At 50.0% G+C, this 23680-nt stretch overlaps 1 protein-coding gene across 6 annotated transcripts in view; it reads left to right on the top strand.

Annotated features, from left to right (window-relative positions):
- Positions 1 to 23680, top strand: part of LOC6900857 (titin-like) — a 125617-nt gene that overhangs the window by 76331 nt on the left and 25606 nt on the right. For 5 of the 6 annotated variants that reach the window (XM_033385485.1, XM_033385484.1, XM_033385483.1 and 2 more), the window contains 2 exons: positions 6661 to 23091; positions 23312 to 23545. The exons of the other annotated variant lie outside the window; for it this stretch is intronic. In XM_033385485.1, the coding sequence (XP_033241376.1) occupies positions 6661 to 23091; positions 23312 to 23545 (16665 nt within the window). The remainder of the gene's footprint in view (positions 1 to 6660; positions 23092 to 23311; positions 23546 to 23680) is intronic. 6 annotated transcript variants of the gene reach the window in all.

The raw sequence follows: 23680 nt of genomic DNA, 5'->3' as shown, positions 1-23680 counted from the left end.
ATCAACCATCACTAAACAAAAAAAAAGGCTATATATATCGTATATGTATATCTTGCTGCAGCTATAAATACCATATAAGCGATATAACTATTGATTTTCATGCCCACTATAATGCTTTTGCTTCTTCAAAATGCTCATTTGATGACAAGAGTACACGTAGAAGATCTGCTTCAATCAAATGCACGAAATGCCCCAAGATGATGCCCACACCCCTGCCACATGAGGTAAGATATTCCCGTTTACCGATTACCGATTACCGATTACCGATTCCCGAAGAAATGATTTCAATGTTTTCTGTGCAACTCATTTTACGGCTTTACGGCACTGGCTATATAAGATACTTCGTATACTACAGATACTAATCGATGAATAGAACGCTTATTGCTTGGCTTTCTGCATATTTTGAAATCTCATTTATTGTTCTTGCAACACAACAAACCAACCAACCAACCACACAAATACTAGTAGAGAGGTCGAGACATTGTCATTGTTTAATAAACATTACATTCACAGAAACAGCAACCACAAAAGTGGATAAACAATTCATACAGCAACAAGAAAAGATACAAGTACTACAACAACAACAACAACAACAACAACAGATACTCGTACAACAAGAACAAGTGCACATACAGGCAGAAGCAGAGGCAGAGGCAGAGGCAACAGCAGAAGAGGTTGTTGTCCAACAGCAAATTGTGAAAAGGAAAACGCAGAAAAAGCACAAGAAACATACAGAACAAATACAGATACAGGAAGAGGTACAGCAACAGATACAGATACAAGAAGAGGTACAGCAGCAGATACAGTTACAGAAACATGAAGAAACCACACCCATCGAAGAGGAGGAAACCCTCGAGGAAGTGCAAGAGCTTCCATTGCCATACGAAACACTATCCATGCAAAATCTACCCAGAGACACGGTCGAAACAATTGCCAGTGCAGAAGCCACAGAGCTTTCCACACCGAAACCGCAACCAGCTAAAGTACAGGACGATATACTGCCCCAGAAGGTGTTGGCCATCAGTGAGGAGTGTGTGGCACTCGAAAAAGTTGGGGCCCAGGACTTCAAAAGGCCACAAGAAACTCGTTTGGGAAAACAAATCGAAGTGCGGCATCAACACGCAGTGGATGTCACCGAAACAGAGGCACGAGAGGCTTTGCCCAAAGAGCTGAAGCCCTCGAAGATCCCCAAGAGCGTAAAGGCCCAGCGCAAGGTCAAGGAATCGCGTCCTTTGCTGGTGGAATCGCCCAGCATAGAGGAGCCCATAGATGATCTCCAGCCACTGAAAACTGTAGGCCAGCAGGCGCATGGCGACATTCTGTTGTCCCATGAGCTCACAGAGGAGCATCCCCAAATACTGGAGGGCATTGAGCAGCTCAAGGAGAGTAGGTCCATGAAGGAGGAGACTATAGAATCGCATTACCTGGATCAGGAAAGTCTTCTAATCACCGAAGAAACGATAGGTGAAACTTTGGGAAATGATGTAGTTCAGATAAAGCCAATAGCTGAGAAGATTTATCCAGAATTAGCTTCAAATCGAAGTCTTGCCATAAGCGAATGCCAACCAGAGGATTCTGTGGGAGAACTGAAACCCGCATCGGAGATTCGCCAGGAGACATCATCGAGGAGTATTCTAGAGCACAAGTCCGTAAGTACCAGGGCCTCGCAGGTCCTAGAAAGTGTAGATACCATACCCCTGGAAGCCCAGCCCACAAAGGGTACTGCCGATGTCCGTCTTAAGCCAGAAGAAGTTCCCCTCGTCACTCAAGAAACAGAAACCTTTGAGTCCGTCCAAGAAAGCGAAACCAAGCCACGAGTGGCAGACACAAAGGCCTTGCAACACTTGGTATTAACCGAAGGATTGATCAACATCACAGCAGATGCCCATAGTCCATTGGAAGAGCAAATCCCAGACTTCACGACTGATGAAAAGAGAGCCATCATGGAGTTGGAAACCCAGCGCCATGTTGTTACCCAAGAAACCGTCTCAAGTGAGGAGGCAGCAAGTGATTTGGGCTTGCAGGAGACCCCAAAGGTCGTTGAGGGTACCCTAGGACAATCGAGTGCCTTGACAATTGGCGAAACTCTAGAGACAAATCTCGTGGAGATGGCCCAAGACCTGATAGAAGCCCCTGTGAAGACCACAAAACCCGCAAAGGAAACGCTAACCAAGGCATATGGCGCTGCGGAAAGCAATCAGGAGGCTCTGTACGACACCTTGGGCTCTGTTCCAGATGTTGAACACACCAAGGGACAGGGAAAGATCAACATCTCCGATGGCGAGCTAGTGGCAGAGATACAGGCAGCTCCCACTGTGATTCACACCGAAGAGGAACTCCTTTCCGTAGTGCCAGAGTTTTTGGATGCCACAATGAATATCGTAGAGCAAACAGCGCTCGAGATCAAGCAGGATACGGTGGCTGAGAAGGAGAAAGCATTCCCCCAGGATTCGCCCCAAACAGAACAGTCCGCTGTAGAAAAGATAATCCCTGTGGATCTCAGAGTAACAACAGTCTTTGAGGTTAATGTGGGACAAACTTCTGGGGATCTCGCACCGGCAGAAACACGTTCCGTGTCGGCAATTCAAGTTCTAGATACAATGCCCATTGGAGTGGCACTTAAGCCCGATCTTATGGAAGGAACTAGCTATCTGGAGGCGAAGCCACAGCCAGAGCTCAAGAGTGGAACCGTCCTAATGGATGAAACCCAACACCCGTTGGAGGTAACGAACGTACAGATCAGCGAAACGAGCAGCGAACTTGCAGATACCCTGCCAAAAGAACAGCAAACGAGAGCCCATCCCACCACAGAGGACTTCAGGCATGCAGAGGGAATGGAGATAGTGCCCATGGAGTCAACGGGGCAGCAACCACATGAAGGGAAACCCACGGCCGCCCGGGCAGATGTTAGCATGCAGCAGCAATATGGTACCAATATTATGGAAAATTCGTCTTTGGAAAGCCTACAGCCGCGACCAAAGGATGTCCAGCCACAAGAACAGCAAACCGAGTCCCACTTTGATTTGTTGCCACAATTGGAGACCAGTTCGTGCGTGACTTTGGAGCAGGAAACCGAAATCCCCCTAGAAGAGCCACATCCAGTCCAATCGGCAGCCGTTGGTGCAGCCAGGGCGCTGCAGGTGGCAAATACCGAGAGATCGCAGCATATGGAATCGTTGGAAGGCATCGAAGATCAGCAGAGACTGCCACAACAGCAGGCACATTTGAACATAGGAGAAATCACATTGCCCAAGGTGGAGCAAATCACCCTTCTCGAAGGACTGCAGGACTATGCCACTCCGGATTATCAGAAATCATCCGTGACGAATGTAGAAATCATGGAAACAACTTCAGCTTTAAAGACCACCACAGCAATAGTGAGTGAAAGGACACAGGAGTTGAGGGACAAAGAAATACCACTGGAGGTTCAGATTCAACCAAAACTCAACGAATTCTCACAGAAAATCCCACTCTCGGAGAAGGTCGATATTTTGGATCAAGTTACGGAGTTGAGCAGCCTCCTGCCACATGCGGCCACGGGGCAATCCGTCATTACTAGCTGCCAGGAGATAAATGTGCGTGAAACAGAAGTTCTGGAGAAAGAGGAGCTGCTGGAAGGCGTGCCCCAGCCAAGCGAACAGCTCGTGAAGATTGCCCTGGACTCCACCACTGGATTGGCCTTGGCTCGACAGGAGAACACCTTTGAGCATGAGGAAGATCTGAGAGTAGTCGCCCCAGAGGCAGAGCAGGCAAGACCTGTGTCGGCAGACCTTCTGACGGCAGCCCTTACCGAGGGAGTCCTGGACAGCCAGAGCACTGGAAACCTAGAGGACTTCAGTGTCTCGGATAAATATGCCTCACCCAGAATGGATGTTTTCAATGAAACAAAATCTACAGAGACCACCGTATATGACACTGTGTCCAGATCTGTGGACTCCATAAAGCCAGAAACCTTAAGCCCCCAACAGTCGATGGTTCCACACAAGCATACGATGGTCACCGAGTGCCTGGTCGTTGATGGAACGCAACCTTTCGAAGAAAAGCCAACAGATCAACGAACAGCCTTCAAAGTTCAGGACAATCTAAGCCACTCCATCATCCTTGAGGATCAGAGGGTTCTGGAATCGGAGAAGGTGCTGGGCGAGGAAAGTACACCCAAACAGAAGGCAAAACTAACGGAGGATGACACCAATCTGCATGCAAAAATGGTAGACACCACAGCGGTCTATGAATCCATGGGAGAAGATCGTCCAACTGATAAATGCAGCGTGCAGCAAGCTCAAGTCACCCACGAATTGGCACACACTCATGCCACAGAGCTGCAACAAACTGTGGAGGCAGAGAAAATACTTGCAACGCCTGAACAAACCTATGCTGTGGCCACAGCAGATGGGATATCTTCACTGCTTGGATTACCGATCACCACAAGGACACAGACTGTGGAGGATGTCGACGAATTGCTCACTCTTCCAACAGACGAGCGGGTGGCACAGTCCACCTATGAAGGCAGGAAGCACGAGGTAACAGTCAGCGAGGTCCAGGGTATCGAGAAGTCGGAGAATCTACCCATAACTGCAGATATAGCCCCCGTAAGTGCTGCTGAGTCCATGGATGTTATGTTTAAGGCAACATCGGTGGACACACAACCGGGTGTCTTCCAAAAGGAGTCTACAATCGAAGCTCTCAAGCCCCAAGAGGCCACAGCAAAACCTGTGGTAGATCTCCTCCAAGGCCTCACAACATCAGATGTGTTTGCTCTGGAATCCTCCGAAAGTATTTTGGATACTCAGACCACAGCGCCACAAGAGGCACAGAGGCATCTAGTCAGTGGAGAGGACTCTAGGAAGGTCCAGGTCCGATTCGATGACTTAATTATGGATAAGGAAGAGACCCTGCAGGTGATCATTCAAGAATCGTATGGCAAGCCCTTCATTGAAGGCACACAAAGGGAGACACTCATCACTCAAGTGATTCCCATGGAAAATGTGAATCAAATAGAGACGCCACAAGGTCCTGTAACATTCCAAGTGAGTCCCACGTCCAGCGAGAGGATCACTCAATCGCACATGGTGGAAACTCAATTACCTCTCGAACTGACGAGTGAAGCCATCATTGAATATGAGAGCCTTGCTCAAGCAAAGGTCAAATCGGATGAAACCAATGTCCATACCACCATATCAGAGATCAATACGTATGAGATCACAAAAGATATCAAGGACATATCGGAACAAGACGGTCAATACCTAAAGATCGTAGAGGATTCCGAGATCAATCGTGCCCATGTGACAACTATACAATCAACACTTCTCAAGGAAGAAAATCTCCCGCTCGAACCCATTCGCGATGGGGACACCGCGCGCGTGTCCAACGTTGAACTGAAGAAGTCTCTGGTAACCGAAGAGGTTCTGGGCATCAGCTCCATCCAGGAATCGTATGACCTGCAAAAGCCAGACGAGCGTAACGCCCAACTCACTCGCCAGGCGCCACATGAGATTGCCAGTGTGGCCGAGCAACAGACCTACGAGCAGTCGCCAGAGATGGTCGTAGAGCAGGGCGACCGTATCCGCACAAAGACTAGTTCTGTAGAAACGCTCCTTAAGCCCGTCGAAAGCTCAACAGTAAATGTCTACGAGAACATCGAGGGCCATGGAGAGTTCAAGCCAATTAGTGCAGTCCCGTCAACGGATACCACTGTCATTTCTGAGTTGAAGGTTTCGGTGGTGGAAGAGGTGTCTGTGATGCCATCCTTGGGTCGTGTTCCGACTGAGAAGCCCCTGGAGGGCAAAGCAACACCAGAAACTGTGCCACACAAAAACATTGTTCAAAGCGAACAGCTTCCCTGTGAAGTGGTAAGCACTTTGCTGGAAGAAGGAACGCCATCCAGAGAACAGGCAAAGCTGGCACCAGCCGATACAAGAGTGGCAGCCGTGACAAGTGTGTTGCATGAGAAGGGAACCATTCGCGAGAGGATCTCAAGCCCTCAAGTAGATGAAAAGCAAGCGCTCCCTTCGATAACCACACAGAGTACGTATCTGAATGAGCTAACAATCGCACAAGAGAATGTCAATCGGTTAGATAGTGAGGAACAACACATACAGCCACAGAACGCAAGTATACGTATCAAAGAAAACACCACATCCATAGCCACAACAGAACAACCAGACATATTCAACACAGCCACAACGAGTCCAAACGTCACACTCACTGGGGAGAAGATACACCCAACACTGGTTGAGGATACCCTGAAGAATGCTTTACAAACAACACAATTTGTGTCGGAAGATACCTCTGACCTCCTCCTCCCGAAATCAATGCCTGAAACTGCACTCCCTGAAAGGGTAACACATGCTGTAGCACTTTCCACAACAAACGAGTCACAAGCCACAATTTACACATCGAAAGATGAAGACCACACACAGAAACTGTTAGCGGAGAGTATTACACAAGAGATTTTTAAAGTTAAAACGGTAACACCACCTGTGGGTAAGTATCCAACTAAGTTTAGTCTAAGAAGTTCAGCAAAAAAAGGCGTATTACTTCCATTACACCCACCCTTCGACCCTCAAGAACCAAAGCACAAGCACATATTACACAGAACAAAGCAAACACCCCACATTCTCCAAACAGAACTTTATATTAAACGCACACTTTTTTACACAGATACAAAACAAACCACAGACACACCACACACCACACCACAAAAAACACCCAAACACAAACAAGAAACTAATGAAACCGCAATCACGGAAACCCCCGAAACTCTGCAAGTCATTGAGGAAATTGCGGAAGACGGAAAAGTCAAGAAGAAGAAGATCCGCACTCGGGTAATCAAGAAGGTCAAGGGAGACAAACAGGAAGTCACCAAGATCGAAACCGTCGAGGAGGATGACAAGGTACCCGAGACTACAGTCACAGTCGAAGAGGTCCCCTACGAAGAAGAGAAGCCCGAGGAGATCCAGGAGCTTCCAGAGGAGGTTCGCGTTGTAGAATCTATCTCTGAAGATGGCAAACCCAAGAAGAAGAAGATCCGCACTCGCGTAATCAAGAAGGTCAAGGGCGACAAGCACGAAGTCACCAAGATCGAAACCGTCGAGGAGGATGACAAGCCTTCGGAGACTACAGTCACCGTCGAAGAGGTTCCCTACGAAGAAGAGAAGCCCGAGGAGATCCAGGAGCTTCCAGAGGAGGTTCGCGTTGTAGAATCTATTTGTGAAGATGGCAAGCCCAAGAAGAAGAAGATCCGCACTCGCGTAATCAAGAAGGTCAAGGGCGACAAGCAAGAAGTCACCAAGATCGAAACCGTCGAAGAGGATGACAAGGTACCCGAGACTACAGTCACCGTCGAAGAGGTCCCCTACGAAGAACAGAAACCCGAGGAGATCCAGGAGCTTCCAGAGGAGGTTAGTGTGGTGGAAACCATATCCGAAGACGGCAAGCCCAAGAAGAAGAAGATCCGTACTCGGGTAATCAAGAAGGTCAAGGGCGACAAGCAAGAAGTCACCAAGATCGAAACCGTCGAGGAGGATGACAAGGTACCCGAGACTACAGTCACCGTTGAAGAGGTTCCTTACGAAGAAGAGAAGCCCGAGGAGATTCAGGAGCTTCCAGAGGAGGTTCGCGTTGTCGAAACTATTTCAGAAGACGGCAAGCCCAAGAAGAAGAAGATCCGCACTCGGGTAATCAAGAAGGTCAAGGGCGACAAACAAGAAGTCACCAAAATCGAAACCGTCGAGGAGGATGACAAGGTACCCGAGACTACAGTCACCGTTGAAGAGGTTCCTTACGAAGAAGAAAAACCCGAGCAGATCCAGGAGCTTCCAGAGGAGGTTCGCGTTGTCGAAACTATTTCAGAAGACGGCAAGCCCAAGAAGAAGAAGATCCGCACTCGGGTAATCAAGAAGGTCAAGGGCGACAAACAAGAAGTCACCAAAATCGAAACCGTCGAGGAGGATGACAAGGTACCCGAGACTACAGTCACCGTTGAAGAGGTTCCTTACGAAGAAGAGAAGCCCGAGGAGATTCAGGAGCTTCCAGAGGAGGTTCGCGTTGTCGAAACTATTTCAGAAGACGGCAAGCCCAAGAAGAAAAAGATCCGTACTCGCGTTATCAAGAAGGTCAAGGGAGACAAGCACGAAGTCACCAAGATCGAAACCGTCGAGGAGGATGACAAGGTACCCGAGACTACTGTCACCGTCGAAGAAGTCCCCTACGAAGAAGAGAAGCCCGAGGAGATTCAGGAGCTTCCAGAGGAGGTTCGCGTTGTGGAATCTATCTCTGAAGATGGCAAGCCCAAGAAGAAGAAGATCCGCACTCGGGTAATCAAGAAGGTCAAGGGCGACAAACAAGAAGTCACCAAGATCGAAACCGTCGAGGAGGATGACAAGCCTGCGGAGACTACAGTCTCCGTCGAAGAGGTTCCTTACGAAGAAGAGAAGCCCGAGGAGATTCAGGAGCTTCCAGAGGAGGTTCGCGTTGTCGAAACTATTTCAGAAGACGGCAAGCCCAAGAAGAAGAAGATCCGTACTCGCGTTATCAAGAAGGTCAAGGGAGACAAGCACGAAGTCACCAAGATCGAAACCGTCGAGGAGGATGACAAGGTACCCGAGACTACAGTCACCGTCGAAGAGGTCCCCTACGAAGAAGAGAAGCCCGAGGATATTCAGGAGCTTCCAGAGGAGGTTCGCGTTGTGGAATCTATCTCTGAATACGGCAAGCCCAAGAAGAAGAAGATCCGCACTCGGGTAATCAAGAAGGTCAAGGGCGACAAGCAAGAAGTCACCAAGATCGAAACCGTCGAGGAGGATGACAAGCCTTCGGAGACTACGGTCACCGTTGAAGAGGTTCCTTACGAAGAAGAGAAGCCCGAGGAGATTCAGGAGCTTCCAGAGGAGGTTCGCGTTGTGGACTCTATTTCTGAAGATGGCAAGCCCAAGAAGAAGAAGATCCGCACTCGGGTAATCAAGAAGGTCAAGGGCGACAAACAAGAAGTCACCAAGATCGAAACCGTCGAGGAGGATGACAAGCCCTCTGAGACTACAGTCACCGTCGAAGAGGTCCCCTACGAAGAAGAGAAACCCGAGGAGATCCAGGAGCTTCCAGAGGATGTTCGCGTTGTGGAATCTATTTCTGAAGATGGCAAGCCCAAGAAGAAGAAGATCCGCACTCGGGTAATCAAGAAGGTCAAGGGCGACAAACAAGAAGTCACCAAGATCGAAACCGTCGAGGAGGATGACAAGCCTTCTGAGACTACAGTCACCGTCGAAGAGGTCCCCTACGAAGAACAGAAACCCGAGGAGATCCAGGAGCTTCCAGAGGAGGTTCGCGTTGTGGAATCTATTTCTGAAGATGGCAAGCCCAAGAAGAAGAAGATCCGCACTCGGGTAATCAAGAAGGTCAAGGGCGACAAACAAGAAGTCACCAAGATCGAAACCGTCGAGGAGGATGACAAGCCTTCTGAGACTACAGTCACCGTCGAAGAGGTCCCCTACGAAGAAGAGAAACCCGAGGAGATCCAGGAGCTTCCAGAGGAGGTTCGCGTTGTAGAATCTTTCTCTGAAGATGGCAAGCCCAAGAAGAAGAAGATCCGCACTCGGGTAATCAAGAAGGTCAAGGGCGACAAGCAAGAAGTCACCAAGATCGAAACCGTCGAGGAGGATGACAAGCCTTCTGAGACTACAGTCACCGTCGAAGAGGTCCCCTACGAAGAAGAGAAACCCGAGGAGATTCAGGAGCTTCCAGAGGAGGTTCGCGTTGTGGAATCTATCTCTGAAGACGGCAAGCCCAAGAAGAAGAAGATCCGCACTCGGGTAATCAAGAAGGTCAAGGGCGACAAGCAAGAAGTCACCAAGATCGAAACCGTCGAGGAGGATGACAAGGTACCCGAGACTACAGTCACCGTTGAAGAGGTCCCCTACGAAGGAGAGAAGCCCGAGGAGATTCAGGAGCTTCCAGAGGAGGTTCGCGTTGTGGAATCTATTTCTGAAGATGGCAAGCCCAAGAAGAAGAAGATCCGCACTCGGGTAATCAAGAAGGTCAAGGGCGACACACAAGAAGTCACCAAGATCGAAACCGTCGAGGAGGATGACAAGCCTTCGGAGACAACAGTCACCGTCGAAGAGGCTGCTTACGAAGAAGAGAAGCCCGAGGAGATTCAGGAGCTTCCAGAGGAGGTTCGCGTTGTGGAATCTATTTCTGAAGATGGCAAACCCAAGAAGAAGAAGATCCGTACTCGCGTAATCAAGAAGGTCAAGGGCGACAAACAAGAAGTCACCAAGATCGAAACCGTCGAGGAGGATGACAAGCCTTCTGAGACTACAGTCACCGTCGAACAGGTCCCCTACGAAGAAGAGAAACCCGAGGAGATCCAGGAGCTTCCAGAGGAGGTTCGCATTGTAGAATCTTTCTCTGAAGATGGCAAGCCCAAGAAGAAGAAGATCCGCACTCGGGTAATCAAGAAGGTCAAGGGAGACAAACAAGAAGTCACCAAGATCGAAACCGTCGAGGAGGATGACAAGCCTTCTGAGACTACAGTCACCGTTGAAGAGGTCCCCTACGAAAAAGAGAAGCCCGAGGAGATTCAGGAGCTTCCAGAGGAGGTTCGCGTTGTAGAATCTATCTCTGAAGATGGCAAGCCCAAGAAGAAGAAGATCCGCACTCGCGTTATCAAAAAGGTCAAGGGAGACAAACAAGAAGTCACCAAGATCGAAACCGTCGAAGAGGATGACAAGGTACCCGAGACTACAGTCACCGTTGAAGAAGTCCCCTACAAAGAAGAGAAGCCCGAGGAGATTCAGGAGCTTCCAGAGGAGGTTCGCGTTGTAGAATCTATCTCTGAAGATGGCAAGCCCAAGAAGAAGAAGATCCGTACTCGCGTAATCAAGAAGGTCAAGGGCGACAAGCACGAAGTCACCAAGATCGAAACCGTCGAGGAGGATGACAAGCCTTCGGAGACTACCGTCACCGTCGAAGAGGTCCCCTACGAAGAAGAGAAGCCCGAGGAGATCCAGGAGCTTCCAGAGGAGGTTCGTGTGGTGGAAACCATTTCCGAAGACGGCAAGCCCAAGAAGAAGAAGATCCGCACTCGGGTAATCAAGAAGGTCAAGGGCGACAAGCAAGAAGTCACCAAGATCGAAACCGTCGAGGAGGATGACAAGGTACCCGAGACTACAGTCACCGTCGAAGAGGTCCCCTACGAAGAAGAGAAGCCCGAGGAGATCCAGGAGCTTCCAGAGGAGGTTCGCGTTGTAGAATCTTTCTCTGAAGATGGCAAGCCCAAGAAGAAGAAGATCCGCACTAGGGTAATCAAGAAGGTCAAGGGCGACAAACAAGAAGTCACCAAGATCGAAACCGTCGAGGAGGATGACAAGCCTTCGGAGACTACAGTCACCGTCGAAGAGGCTCCTTACGAAGAAGAGAAGCCCGAGGAGATTCAGGAGCTTCCAGAGGAGGTTCGCGTTGTGGAGTCTATTTCTGAAGATGGCAAGCCCAAGAAGAAGAAGATCCGCACTCGGGTAATCAAGAAGGTCAAGGGCGACAAACAAGAAGTCACCAAGATCGAAACCGTCGAGGAGGACGACAAGCCTTCTGAGACTACAGTCACCGTTGAAGAGGTCCCCTACGAAGAAGAGAAGCCCGAGGAGATTCAGGAGCTTCCAGAGGAGGTTCGCGTTGTAGAATCTTTCTCTGAAGATGGCAAGCCCAAGAAGAAGAAGATCCGTACTCGCGTAATCAAGAAGGTCAAGGGCGACAAGCAAGAAGTCACCAAGATCGAAACCGTCGAGGAGGATAACAAGCCTGCGGAGACTACAGTCTCCGTCGAAGAGGTCCCCTACGAAGAAGAGAAGCCCGAGGAGATCCAGGAGCTTCCAGAGGAGGTTCGTGTGGTGGAAACCATTTCCGAAGACGGCAAGCCCAAGAAGAAGAAGATCCGCACTCGGGTAATCAAGAAGGTCAAGGGCGACAAGCAAGAAGTCACCAAGATCGAAACCGTCGAGGAGGATGACAAGCCTTCTGAGACTACAGTCACCGTTGAAGAGGTCCCCTACGAAAAAGAGAAGCCCGAGGAGATTCAGGAGCTTCCAGAGGAGGTTCGCGTTGTAGAATCTATCTCTGAAGATGGCAAACCCAAGAAGAAGAAGATCCGCACTCGCGTAATCAAGAAGGTCAAGGGCGACAAGCACGAAGTCACCAAGATCGAAACCGTCGAGGAGGATGACAAGCCTTCGGAGACTACCGTCACCGTCGAAGAGGTCCCCTACGAAGAAGAGAAGCCCGAGGAGATCCAGGAGCTTCCAGAGGAGGTTCGTGTGGTGGAAACCATTTCCGAAGACGGCAAGCCCAAGAAGAAGAAGATCCGCACTCGGGTAATCAAGAAGGTCAAGGGCGACAAGCAAGAAGTCACCAAGATCGAAACCGTCGAGGAGGATGACAAGCCTTCGGAGACTACTGTCACCGTCGAAGAGGTCCCCTACGAAGAAGAGAAGCCCGAGGAGATCCAAGAGCTTCCAGAGGAGGTTCGCGTTGTGGAATCTATTTCTGAAGATGGCAATCCCAAGAAGAAGAAGATCCGCACTCGGGTAATCAAGAAGGTCAAGGGCGACAAGCAAGAAGTCACCAAGATCGAAACCGTCGAGGAGGATGACAAGGTACCCGAGACTACAGTCACCGTCGAAGAGGTCCCCTACGAAGAAGAGAAGCCCGAGGAGATCCAGGAGCTTCCAGAGGAGGTTCGCGTTGTAGAATCTATCTCTGAAGATGGCAAACCCAAGAAGAAGAAGATCCGCACTCGCGTAATCAAGAAGGTCAAGGGCGACAAGCACGAAGTCACCAAGATCGAAACCGTCGAGGAGGATGACAAGCCTTCGGAGACTACAGTCACCGTCGAAGAGGTTCCCTACGAAGAAGAGAAGCCCGAGGAGATCCAGGAGCTTCCAGAGGAGGTTCGCGTTGTAGAATCTATTTGTGAAGATGGCAAACCCAAGAAGAAGAAGATCCGTACTCGCGTTATCAAGAAGGTCAAGGGCGACAAGCAAGAAGTCACTAAGATCGAAACCGTCGAGGAGGATGACAAGCCTTCTGAGACTACTGTCACCGTTGAAGAGGTTCCTTACGAAGAAGAGAAGCCCGAGGAGATCCAAGAGCTTCCAGAGGAGGTTCGCGTTGTGGAATCTATTTCTGAAGATGGCAAGCCCAAGAAGAAGAAGATCCGCACTCGGGTAATCAAGAAGGTCAAGGGCGACAAGCAAGAAGTCACCAAGATCGAAACCGTCGAGGAGGATGACAAGCCTTCGGAGACTACTGTCACCGTCGAAGAGGTCCCCTACGAAGAAGAGAAGCCCGAGGAGATCCAGGAGCTTCCAGAGGAGGTTCGTGTGGTGGAAACCATTTCCGAAGACGGCAAGCCCAAGAAGAAGAAGATCCGCACTCGGGTAATCAAGAAGGTCAAGGGCGACAAGCAAGAAGTCACCAAGATCGAAACCGTCGAGGAGGATGACAAGGTACCCGAGACTACAGTCACCGTCGAAGAGGTCCCCTACGAAGAAGAGAAGCCCGAGGAGATCCAGGAGCTTCCAGAGGAGGTTCGCGTTGTAGAATCTATCTCTGAAGATGGCAAACCCAAGAAGAAGAAGATCCGCACTCGCGTAATCAAGAAGGTCAAGGGCGACAAGCACGAAGTCACTAAGATCGAAACCGTCGAGGAGGATGACAAGCCTTCTGAGACTACTGTCACCGTTGAAGAGGTTCCTTACGAAGAAGAGAAGCCCGAGGAGATCCAAGAGCTTCCAGAGGAGGTTTGCGTTGTGGAATCTATCTCTGAAGATGGCAAACCCAAGAAGAAGAAGATCCGCACTCGCGTAATCAAGAAGGTCAAGGGCGACAAGCACGAAGTCACCAAGATCGAAACCGTCGAGGAGGATGACAAGCCCTCTGAGACTACTGTCACCGTTGAAGAGGTTCCTTACGAAGAAGAGAAGCCCGAGGAGATCCAAGAGCTTCCAGAGGAGGTTCGCGTTGTGGAATCTATCTCTGAAGATGGCAAACCCAAGAAGAAGAAGATCCGTACTCGCGTAATCAAGAAGGTCAAGGGCGACAAACAAGAAGTCACTAAGATCGAAACCGTCGAGGAGGATGACAAGCCGTCGGAGACTACAGTCACCGTCGAAGAGGTTCCCTACGAAGAAGAGAAGCCCGAGGAGATCCAGGAGCTGCCAGAGGAGGTTCGCGTTGTAGAATCTATCTCTGAAGATGGCAAACCCAAGAAGAAGAAGATCCGTACTCGCGTAATCAAGAAGGTCAAGGGCGACAAACAAGAAGTCACTAAGATCGAAACCGTCGAGGAGGATGACAAGCCGTCGGAGACTACAGTCACCGTCGAAGAGGTTCCCTACGAAGAAGAGAAGCCCGAGGAGATCCAGGAGCTGCCAGAGGAGGTTCGCGTTGTAGAATCTATCTCTGAAGATGGCAAACCCAAGAAGAAGAAGATCCGTACTCGCGTAATCAAGAAGGTCAAGGGCGACAAACAAGAAGTCACTAAGATCGAAACCGTCGAGGAGGATGACAAGCCGTCGGAGACTACAGTCACCGTCGAAGAGGTTCCCTACGAAGAAGAGAAGCCCGAGGAGATCCAGGAGCTGCCAGAGGAGGTTCGCGTTGTAGAATCTATCTCTGAAGATGGCAAACCCAAGAAGAAGAAGATCCGTACTCGCGTAATCAAGAAGGTCAAGGGCGACAAACAAGAAGTCACTAAGATCGAAACCGTCGAGGAGGATGACAAGCCGTCGGAGACTACAGTCACCGTCGAAGAGCTTCCCTACGAAGAAGAGAAGCCCGAGGAGATCCAGGAGCTTCCAGAGGAGGTTCGCGTTGTCGAAACTATTTCAGAAGACGGCAAACCCAAGAAGAAGAATATCCGCACTCGCGTAATCAAGAAGGTCAAGGGAGACAAGCAAGAAGTTACCAAGATCGAAACCGTTGAGGAGGATGACAAGCCTTCTGAGACTACTGTCACCGTTGAAGAGGTTCCTTACGAAGAAGAGAAACCCGAGGAGATCCAGGAGCTGCCAGAGGAGGTTCGCGTTGTGGAATCTATCTCTGAAGATGGCAAGCCCAAGAAGAAGAAGATCCGCACTCGCGTAATCAAGAAGGTCAAGGGAAACCAACAAGAAGTCACCAAGATCGAAACCGTCGAGGAGGATGACAAGCCTTCGGAGACTACAGTCACCGTCGAAGAGGTTCCCTACGAAGAAGAGAAGCCCGAGGAGATCCAGGAGCTTCCAGAGGAGGTTCGCGTTGTGGAATCTATCTCTGAAGATGGCAAACCCAAGAAGAAGAAGATCCGTACTCGCGTTATCAAGAAGGTCAAAGGAGACAAGCAAGAAGTCACCAAGATCGAAACCGTCGAGGAGGATGACAAGCCTTCGGAGACTACAGTCACCGTCGAAGAGGTCCCCTACGAAGAAGAGAAACCCGAGGAGATCCAGGAGCTTCCAGAGGAGGTTCGTGTGGTGGAAACCATTTCCGAAGACGGCAAGCCCAAGAAGAAGAAGATCCGCACTCGCGTTATCAAGAAGGTCAAGGGAGACAAGCAAGAAGTCACCAAGATCGAAACCGTCGAGGAGGATGACAAGCCTTCGGAGACTACAGTCACCGTCGAAGAGGTCCCCTACGAAGAAGAGAAACCCGAGGAGATCCAGGAGCTTCCAGAGGAGGTTCGTGTGGTGGAAACCATTTCCGAAGACGGCAAGCCCAAGAAGAAGAAGATCCGCACTCGCGTTATCAAGAAGGTCAAGGGAGACAAACAGGAAGTCACCAAGATCGAAACCGTCGAGGAGGATGACAAGCCTTCTGAGACTACTGTCACCGTTGAAGAGGTCCCCTACGAAGAAGAGAAACCCGAGGACATCCAGGAGCTTCCAGAGGAGGTTCGTGTGGTGGAAACCATTTCCGAAGACGGCAAGCCCAAGAAGAAGAAGATCCGCACTCGCGTTATCAAGAAGGTCAAGGGAGACAAGCAAGAAGTCACCAAGATCGAAACCTTCGAGGAGGATGACAAGGTACCCGAGACAACAGTCACCATTGAAGAGGTCCCCTACGAAGAAGAGAAGCCCGAAGAGATCCAGGAGCTTCCAGAGGAGGTTCGCGTTGTAGAATCTATCTCTGAAGATGGCAAACCCAAGAAGAAGAAGATCCGTACTCGCGTAATCAAGAAGGTCAAGGGAGACAAACAAGAAGTCACCAAGATCGAAACCGTCGAGGAGGATGACAAGCCTTCTGAGACTACTGTCACCGTTGAAGAGGTCCCCTACGAAGAAGAGAAGCCCGAGGAGATCCAGGAGCTTCCAGAGGAGGTTCGCGTTGTAGAATCTATCTCTGAAGATGGCAAACCCAAGAAGAAGAAGATCCGTACTCGCGTAATCAAGAAGGTCAAGGGAGACAAACAAGAAGTCACCAAGATCGAAACCGTCGAGGAGGATGACAAGCCTTCTGAGACTACTGTCACCGTTGAAGAGGTCCCCTACGAAGAAGAGAAGCCCGAGGAGATCCAGGAGCTTCCAGAGGAGGTTCGCGTTGTAGAATCTATCTCTGAAGATGGCAAACCCAAGAAGAAGAAGATCCGCACTCGCGTTATCAAGAAGGTCAAGGGAGACAAGCAAGAAGTCACCAAGATCGAAACCGTCGAGGAGGATGACAAGGTACCCGAGACAACAGTCACCATTGAAGAGGTCCCCTACGAAGAAGAGAAGCCCGAAGAGATCCAGGAGCTTCCAGAGGAGGTTCGTGTGGTGGAAACCATTTCGGAAGACGGCAAGCCCAAGAAGAAGAAGATCCGCACTCGCGTTATCAAGAAGGTCAAGGGAGACAAGCAAGAAGTCACCAAGATCGAAACCGTCGAGGAGGATGACAAGCCTTCGGAGACTACAGTCACCGTCGAAGAGGTTCCCTACGAAGAAGAGAAGCCCGAGGAGATCCAGGAGCTGCCAGAGGAGGTTCGCGTTGTAGAATCTATCTCTGAAGATGGCAAACCCAAGAAGAAGAAGATCCGTACTCGCGTAATCAAGAAGGTCAAGGGAGACAAACAAGAAGTCACCAAGATCGAAACCGTCGAGGAGGATGACAAGCCTTCGGAGACCACAGTCTCCGTCGAAGAGGTCCCCTACGAAGAAGAGAAGCCCGAGGAGATCCAGGAGCTTCCAGAGGAGGTTCGCGTTGTAGAATCTATCTCTGAAGATGGCAAACCCAAGAAGAAGAAGATCCGCACTCGCGTTATCAAGAAGGTCAAGGGAGACAAGCAAGAAGTCACCAAGATCGAAACCGTCGAGGAGGATGACAAGGTACCCGAGACAACAGTCACCATTGAAGAGGTCCCCTACGAAGAAGAGAAGCCCGAAGAGATCCAGGAGCTTCCAGAGGAGGTTCGTGTGGTGGAAACCATTTCGGAAGACGGCAAGCCCAAGAAGAAGAAGATCCGCACTCGCGTTATCAAGAAGGTCAAGGGAGACAAGCAAGAAGTCACCAAGATCGAAACCGTCGAGGAGGATGACAAGGTACCCGAGACAACAGTCACCATTGAAGAGGTCCCCTACGAAGAAGAGAAGCCCGAGGAGATCCAGGAGCTTCCAGAGGAGGTTCGTGTGGTGGAAACAGTTTCCGAAGACGGCAAGCCTAAGAAGAAGAAGATTCGTACTCGCGTTATCAAGAAGGTCAAGGGAGACAAGCAAGAAGTCACCAAGATCGAAACCGTCGAGGAGGATGACAAGCCTTCGGAGACTACCGTTACCGTCGAAGAGGTCCCCTACGAAGAAGAGAAGCCCGAGGAGATCCAGGAGCTTCCAGAGGAGGTTCGTGTGGTGGAAACCATTTCCGAAGACGGCAAGCCTAAGAAGAAGAAGATTCGTACTCGCGTTATCAAGAAGGTCAAGGGAGACAAGCAAGAAGTCACCAAGATCGAAACCGTCGAGGAGGATGACAAGCCTTCGGAGACTACAGTCACCGTCGAAGAGGTCCCCTACGAAGAAGAGAAACCCGAGGAGATCCAGGAGCTTCCAGAGGAGGTTCGTGTGGTGGAAACCATTTCCGAAGACGGCAAGCCCAAGAAGAAGAAGATCCGCACTCGCGTTATCAAGAAGGTCAAGGGAGACAAGCAAGAAGTCACCAAGATCGAAACCGTCGAGGAGGATGACAAGGTACCCGAGACTACAGTCACCGTCGAAGAGGTCCCCTACGAAGAAGAGAAGCCCGAGGAGATCCAGGAGCTTCCAGAGGAAGTTCGTGTGGTGGAAACCATTTCCGAAGACGGCAAGCCCAAAAAGAAGAAGATCCGCACTCGCGTTATCAAGAAGGTCAAGGGAGACAAGCAAGAAGTCACCAAGATCGAAACCGTCGAGGAGGATGACAAGGTACCCCAGACTACAGTCACCGTCGAAGAGGTCCCCTACGAAGAAGAGAAGCCCGAGGAGATCCAGGAGCTTCCAGAGGAAGTTCGTGTGGTGGAAACCATTTCCGAAGACGGCAAGCCCAAGAAGAAGAAGATCCGCACTCGCGTTATCAAGAAGGTCAAGGGAGACAAGCAAGAAGTCACCAAGATCGAAACCGTCGAGGAGGATGACAAGCCTTCGGAGACTACCGTCACCGTCGAAGAGGTCCCCTACGAAGAAGAGAAGCCCGAGGAGATCCAGGAGCTTCCAGAGGAGGTTCGTGTGGTGGAAACAGTTTCCGAAGACGGCAAGCCTAAGAAGAAGAAGATTCGTACTCGCGTTATCAAGAAGGTCAAGGGAGACAAGCAAGAAGTCACCAAGATCCTAACCGTCGAGGAGGATGACAAGCCTTCTGAGACTACTGTCACCGTCGAAGAGGTCCCCTACGAAGAAGAGAAACCCGAGGAGTTCCAGGAGCTTCCAGAGGAGATTCGTGTGGTGGAAACCATTTCCGAAGATGGCAAGCCCAAGAAGAAGAAGATCCGAACTCGCGTTATCAAGAAGGTCAAGGGAGACAAGCAAGAAGTCACCAAGATCGAAACCGTCGAGGAGGATGACAAGGTACCCGAGACTACAGTCACCGTCGAAGAGGTCCCCTACGAAGAAGAGAAGCCCGAGGAGATCCAGGAGCTTCCAGAGGAAGTTCGTGTGGTGGAAACCATTTCCGAAGACGGCAAGCCCAAAAAGAAGAAGATCCGCACTCGCGTTATCAAGAAGGTCAAGGGAGACAAGCAAGAAGTCACCAAGATCGAAACCGTCGAGGAGGATGACAAGGTACCCCAGACTACAGTCACCGTCGAAGAGGTCCCCTACGAAGAAGAGAAGCCCGAGGAGATCCAGGAGCTTCCAGAGGAAGTTCGTGTGGTGGAAACCATTTCCGAAGACGGCAAGCCCAAGAAGAAGAAGATCCGCACTCGCGTTATCAAGAAGGTCAAGGGAGACAAGCAAGAAGTCACCAAGATCGAAACCGTCGAGGAGGATGACAAGCCTTCGGAGACTACCGTCACCGTCGAAGAGGTCCCTTACGAAGAAGAGAAGCCCGAGGAGATCCAGGAGCTTCCAGAGGAGGTTCGTGTGGTGGAAACCATTTCCGAAGACGGCAAGCCCAAGAAGAAGAAGATCCGCACTCGCGTTATCAAGAAGGTCAAGGGAGACAAGCAAGAAGTCACCAAGATCGAAACCGTCGAGGAGGATGACAAGCCTTCGGAGACTACCGTCACCGTCGAAGAGGTCCCTTACGAAGAAGAGAAACCCGAGGAGATCCAGGAGCTTCCAGAGGAGGTTCGTGTGGTGGAAACCATTTCCGAAGACGGCAAGCCCAAGAAGAAGAAGATCCGCACTCGCGTTATCAAGAAGGTCAAGGGAGACAAGCAAGAAGTCACCAAGATCGAAACCGTCGAGGAGGATGACAAGCCTTCGGAGACCACAGTCTCCGTCGAAGAGGTCCCCTACGAAGAAGAGAAGCCCGAGGAGATCCAGGAGCTTCCAGAGGAGGTTCGCGTTGTAGAATCTATCTCTGAAGATGGCAAACCCAAGAAGAAGAAGATCCGCACTCGCGTAATAAAGAAGGTCAAGGGCGACAAACAAGAAGTCACCAAGATCGAAACCGTCGAGGAGGATGACAAGCCTTCTGAGACTACAGTCACCGTTGAAGAGGTCCCCTACGAAGAAGAGAAACCCGAGGAGATCCAGGAGCTTCCAGAGGAGGTTCGTGTGGTGGAAACCATTTCCGAAGACGGCAAGCCCAAGAAGAAGAAGATCCGCACTCGCGTTATCAAGAAGGTCAAGGGAGACAAGCAAGAAGTCACCAAGATCGAAACCGTCGAGGAGGATGACAAGCCTTGTGAGACTACTGTCACCGTTGAAGAGGTCGCTTACGAAGAAGAGAAACCCGAGGAGATCCAGGAGCTTCCAGAGGAGGTTCGTGTGGTGGAAACCATTTCCGAAGACGGCAAGCCCAAGAAGAAGAAGATCCGCACTCGCGTTATCAAGAAGGTCAAGGGAGACAAGCAAGAAGTCACCAAGATCGAAACCGTCGAGGAGGATGACAAGCCTTCGGAGACTACCGTCACCGTCGAAGAGGTCCCTTACGAAGAAGAGAAGCCCGAGGAGATCCAGGAGCTTCCAGAGGAGGTTCGTGTGGTGGAAACCATTTCCGAAGACGGCAAGCCCAAGAAGAAGAAGATCCGCACTCGCGTTATCAAGAAGGTCAAGGGAGACAAGCAAGAAGTCACCAAGATCGAAACCGTCGAGGAGGATGACAAGCCTTCGGAGACTACAGTCACCGTCGAAGAGGTCCCCTACGAAGAAGAGAAACCCGAGGAGATCCAGGAGCTTCCAGAGGAGGTTCGTGTGGTGGAAACCATTTCCGAAGACGGCAAGCCCAAGAAGAAGAAGATCCGCACTCGCGTTATCAAGAAGGTCAAGGGAGACAAGCAAGAAGTCACCAAGATCGAAACCGTCGAGGAGGATGACAAGCCTTCGGAGACTACCGTCACCGTCGAAGAGGTCCCTTACGAAGAAGAGAAGCCCGAGGAGATCCAGGAGCTTCCAGAGGAGGTTCGTGTGGTGGAAACCATTTCCGAAGACGGCAAGCCCAAGAAGAAGAAGATCCGCACTCGCGTTATCAAGAAGGTCAAGGGAGACAAGCAAGAAGTCACCAAGATCGAAACCGTCGAGGAGGATGACAAGCCTTTGGAGACTACCGTCACCGTCGAAGAGGTCCCTTACGAAGAAGAGAAACCCGAGGAGATCCAGGAGCTTCCAGAGGAGGTTCGTGTGGTGGAAACCATTTCCGAAGACGGCAAGCCCAAGAAGAAGAAGATCCGCACTCGCGTTATCAAGAAGGTCAAGGGAGACAAGCAAGAAGTCACCAAGATCGAAACCGTCGAGGAGGATGACAAGCCTTCGGAGACTACCGTCACCGTCGAAGAGGTCCCTTACGAAGAAGAGAAGCCCGAGGAGATCCAGGAGCTTCCAGAGGAGGTTCGTGTGGTGGAAACCATTTCCGAAGACGGCAAGCCCAAGAAGAAGAAGATCCGCACTCGCGTTATCAAGAAGGTCAAGGGAGACAAGCAAGAAGTCACCAAGATCGAAACCGTCGAGGAGGATGACAAGCCTTCGGAGACTACCGTCACCGTCGAAGAGGTCCCTTACGAAGAAGAGAAACCCGAGGAGATCCAGGAGCTTCCAGAGGAGGTTCGTGTGGTGGAAACCATTTCCGAAGACGGCAAGCCCAAGAAGAAGAAGATCCGCACTCGCGTTATCAAGAAGGTCAAGGGAGACAAGCAAGAAGTCACCAAGATCGAAACCGTCGAGGAGGATGACAAGCCTTCGGAGACTACCGTCACCGTCGAGGAGGTTCCTTACGAAGAGGAGAAACCCGATGAGGTGGAAGAGCTTCCAGAAGAGGTTCGCGTGGTGGAATCTTTCTCTGAAGACGGCAAACCGAAGACGAAGAAGATACGCACTCGCGTAATTAAGAAGGTCAAGGGTGATAAGCAAGAGGTCACCAAGATCGAAACCGTCGAAGAGGATAACAAGAAGCCAGAGACAACAGTCACGGTGGAAGAAACTGATCTGAAGACTCCATTTGGTGGCAAAGTGAAGCTTAAGAAGAGAGTTATTGTGCAAAAGCCTGAAGATGAGGAGACTGTGGTCGAGTTGCCTGAGAGAAAGTCTGTTATTCTTTCAGAGAAGGAAGATGGTACTCCCACAAAGACTGTTGTCAAGACACGAATTATCAAAAAGATCAAGGGCTCCAACATGGAGGTAACTAAGATTCAAACTGTCGAGGAATACGAAAAGGAGCCAAAGACAAAGGTGACAGTAGAGAACTTTGAATTGCCCTTCCCTGAACTGCCAGAGGAAAAGATCTCTGAGGTAGTGGTACTACCCGATGAGGTCCTGGAGTCGGAAACAGTAGACGAAGAAGGTGCGCCAAAGATTGTGAAAACAAAGAAACGTGTGATTAAAAAGCCGACGAGTGACAAGATGGAAGAGGTTACTCAAATTGATATCATTGAACAAGATGATGCAGAGCCCATCTATTCGATATCAGTGACAGAACAGCCTCTAACCGAATCGAAACCGGAAGACAATAAGTCCTTGGAGCTGCCGGAGCAAGTGGCAGAGCTGGAATACACTTCTCCAGATGGTACCAAAAAGAAGAAGACAGTCAAGTCCAGGGCTTTCAAAAAGAACCTCGACGATAAACTCGACGAAGTGACAACGGTTCAGACAGTCGTCGAAGACGACAAGGAACCCCTGACAACAGTGCAAGTGGAGGTTGTGCCTGCTGATGATTTCGCCCCCATACCGATTGAAGAGTTGCCGGAGGAGACAACATTCACCGAGGAGCTGGACAGCAATAAGAAGCCAAAGAAGAAGACGACGAAGACGCGTACCTTCAAGAAACAGGGACCAGAGGAAGAGGATCTGGAATATTTCCAGATACAAACAATCGAGGAAGAGGGCAAAGAGCCCTATTCCTTGATACGGGTTGTAAGCGATGAAAATCTCTCTGATATCGCCGACATAATCGATATTAGTAAATGCGACGATGAAAAGGTTTCACCCACCAACAAACACAAACAAAAGCCACACAAAAAACCCAAGGGTAAGAACACAAAAAACACTATCTACACTATCCATTCTACATTCATTCTACAACACAAATTGAAGTATACGCATAAATTTCTTAGTTTTTTTCAACATTTTATTCAACTTAAAGTATTCTTATAGTTCCTGATATCTAGATCTGTAAATAACATATTTTCTTTAAACATTCCACACGAAAAAAAAAACCCCCCCACACAAAACAAAACACAACGAAACAGTGGAGAAACAAGCAAAGCCCGAAAACACAACAACCGAATACATAACGACATTCAAATCTGTACAAAACGAAGATGGAGAGACCACAATAGAAACCGAACAGAAACGAATCTCTCAGGAGCAGCAAGGCATCGTTGTTGAGGAGGTACTCAGTGATACCGAACCCATTCCAGAAGACACTACAACACCACAATCAACACCACACCTTGAAATTGTTGAAGTCAGCGAGCCAACAGGTGATTTTTACTTTATAAACAAACTATACTATGTACAACATGTACTCCATATACTATACCACAAGCCGCGTCTCAAAGAACAAAGAACAAAGGTCCTTCAGTCATTCAGTCTTTCAGTCTTTAGCAAAAGAATCA

The sequence above is a fragment of the Drosophila pseudoobscura genome, chromosome X, assembly GCF_009870125.1.
Source record: "Drosophila pseudoobscura strain MV-25-SWS-2005 chromosome X, UCI_Dpse_MV25, whole genome shotgun sequence".
Classification (NCBI taxonomy): domain Eukaryota; kingdom Metazoa; phylum Arthropoda; class Insecta; order Diptera; family Drosophilidae; genus Drosophila; species Drosophila pseudoobscura.
The sequence above is the reverse complement of the archived record's forward strand: the minus strand, read 5'-3'. Positions and strand labels throughout refer to the sequence as shown.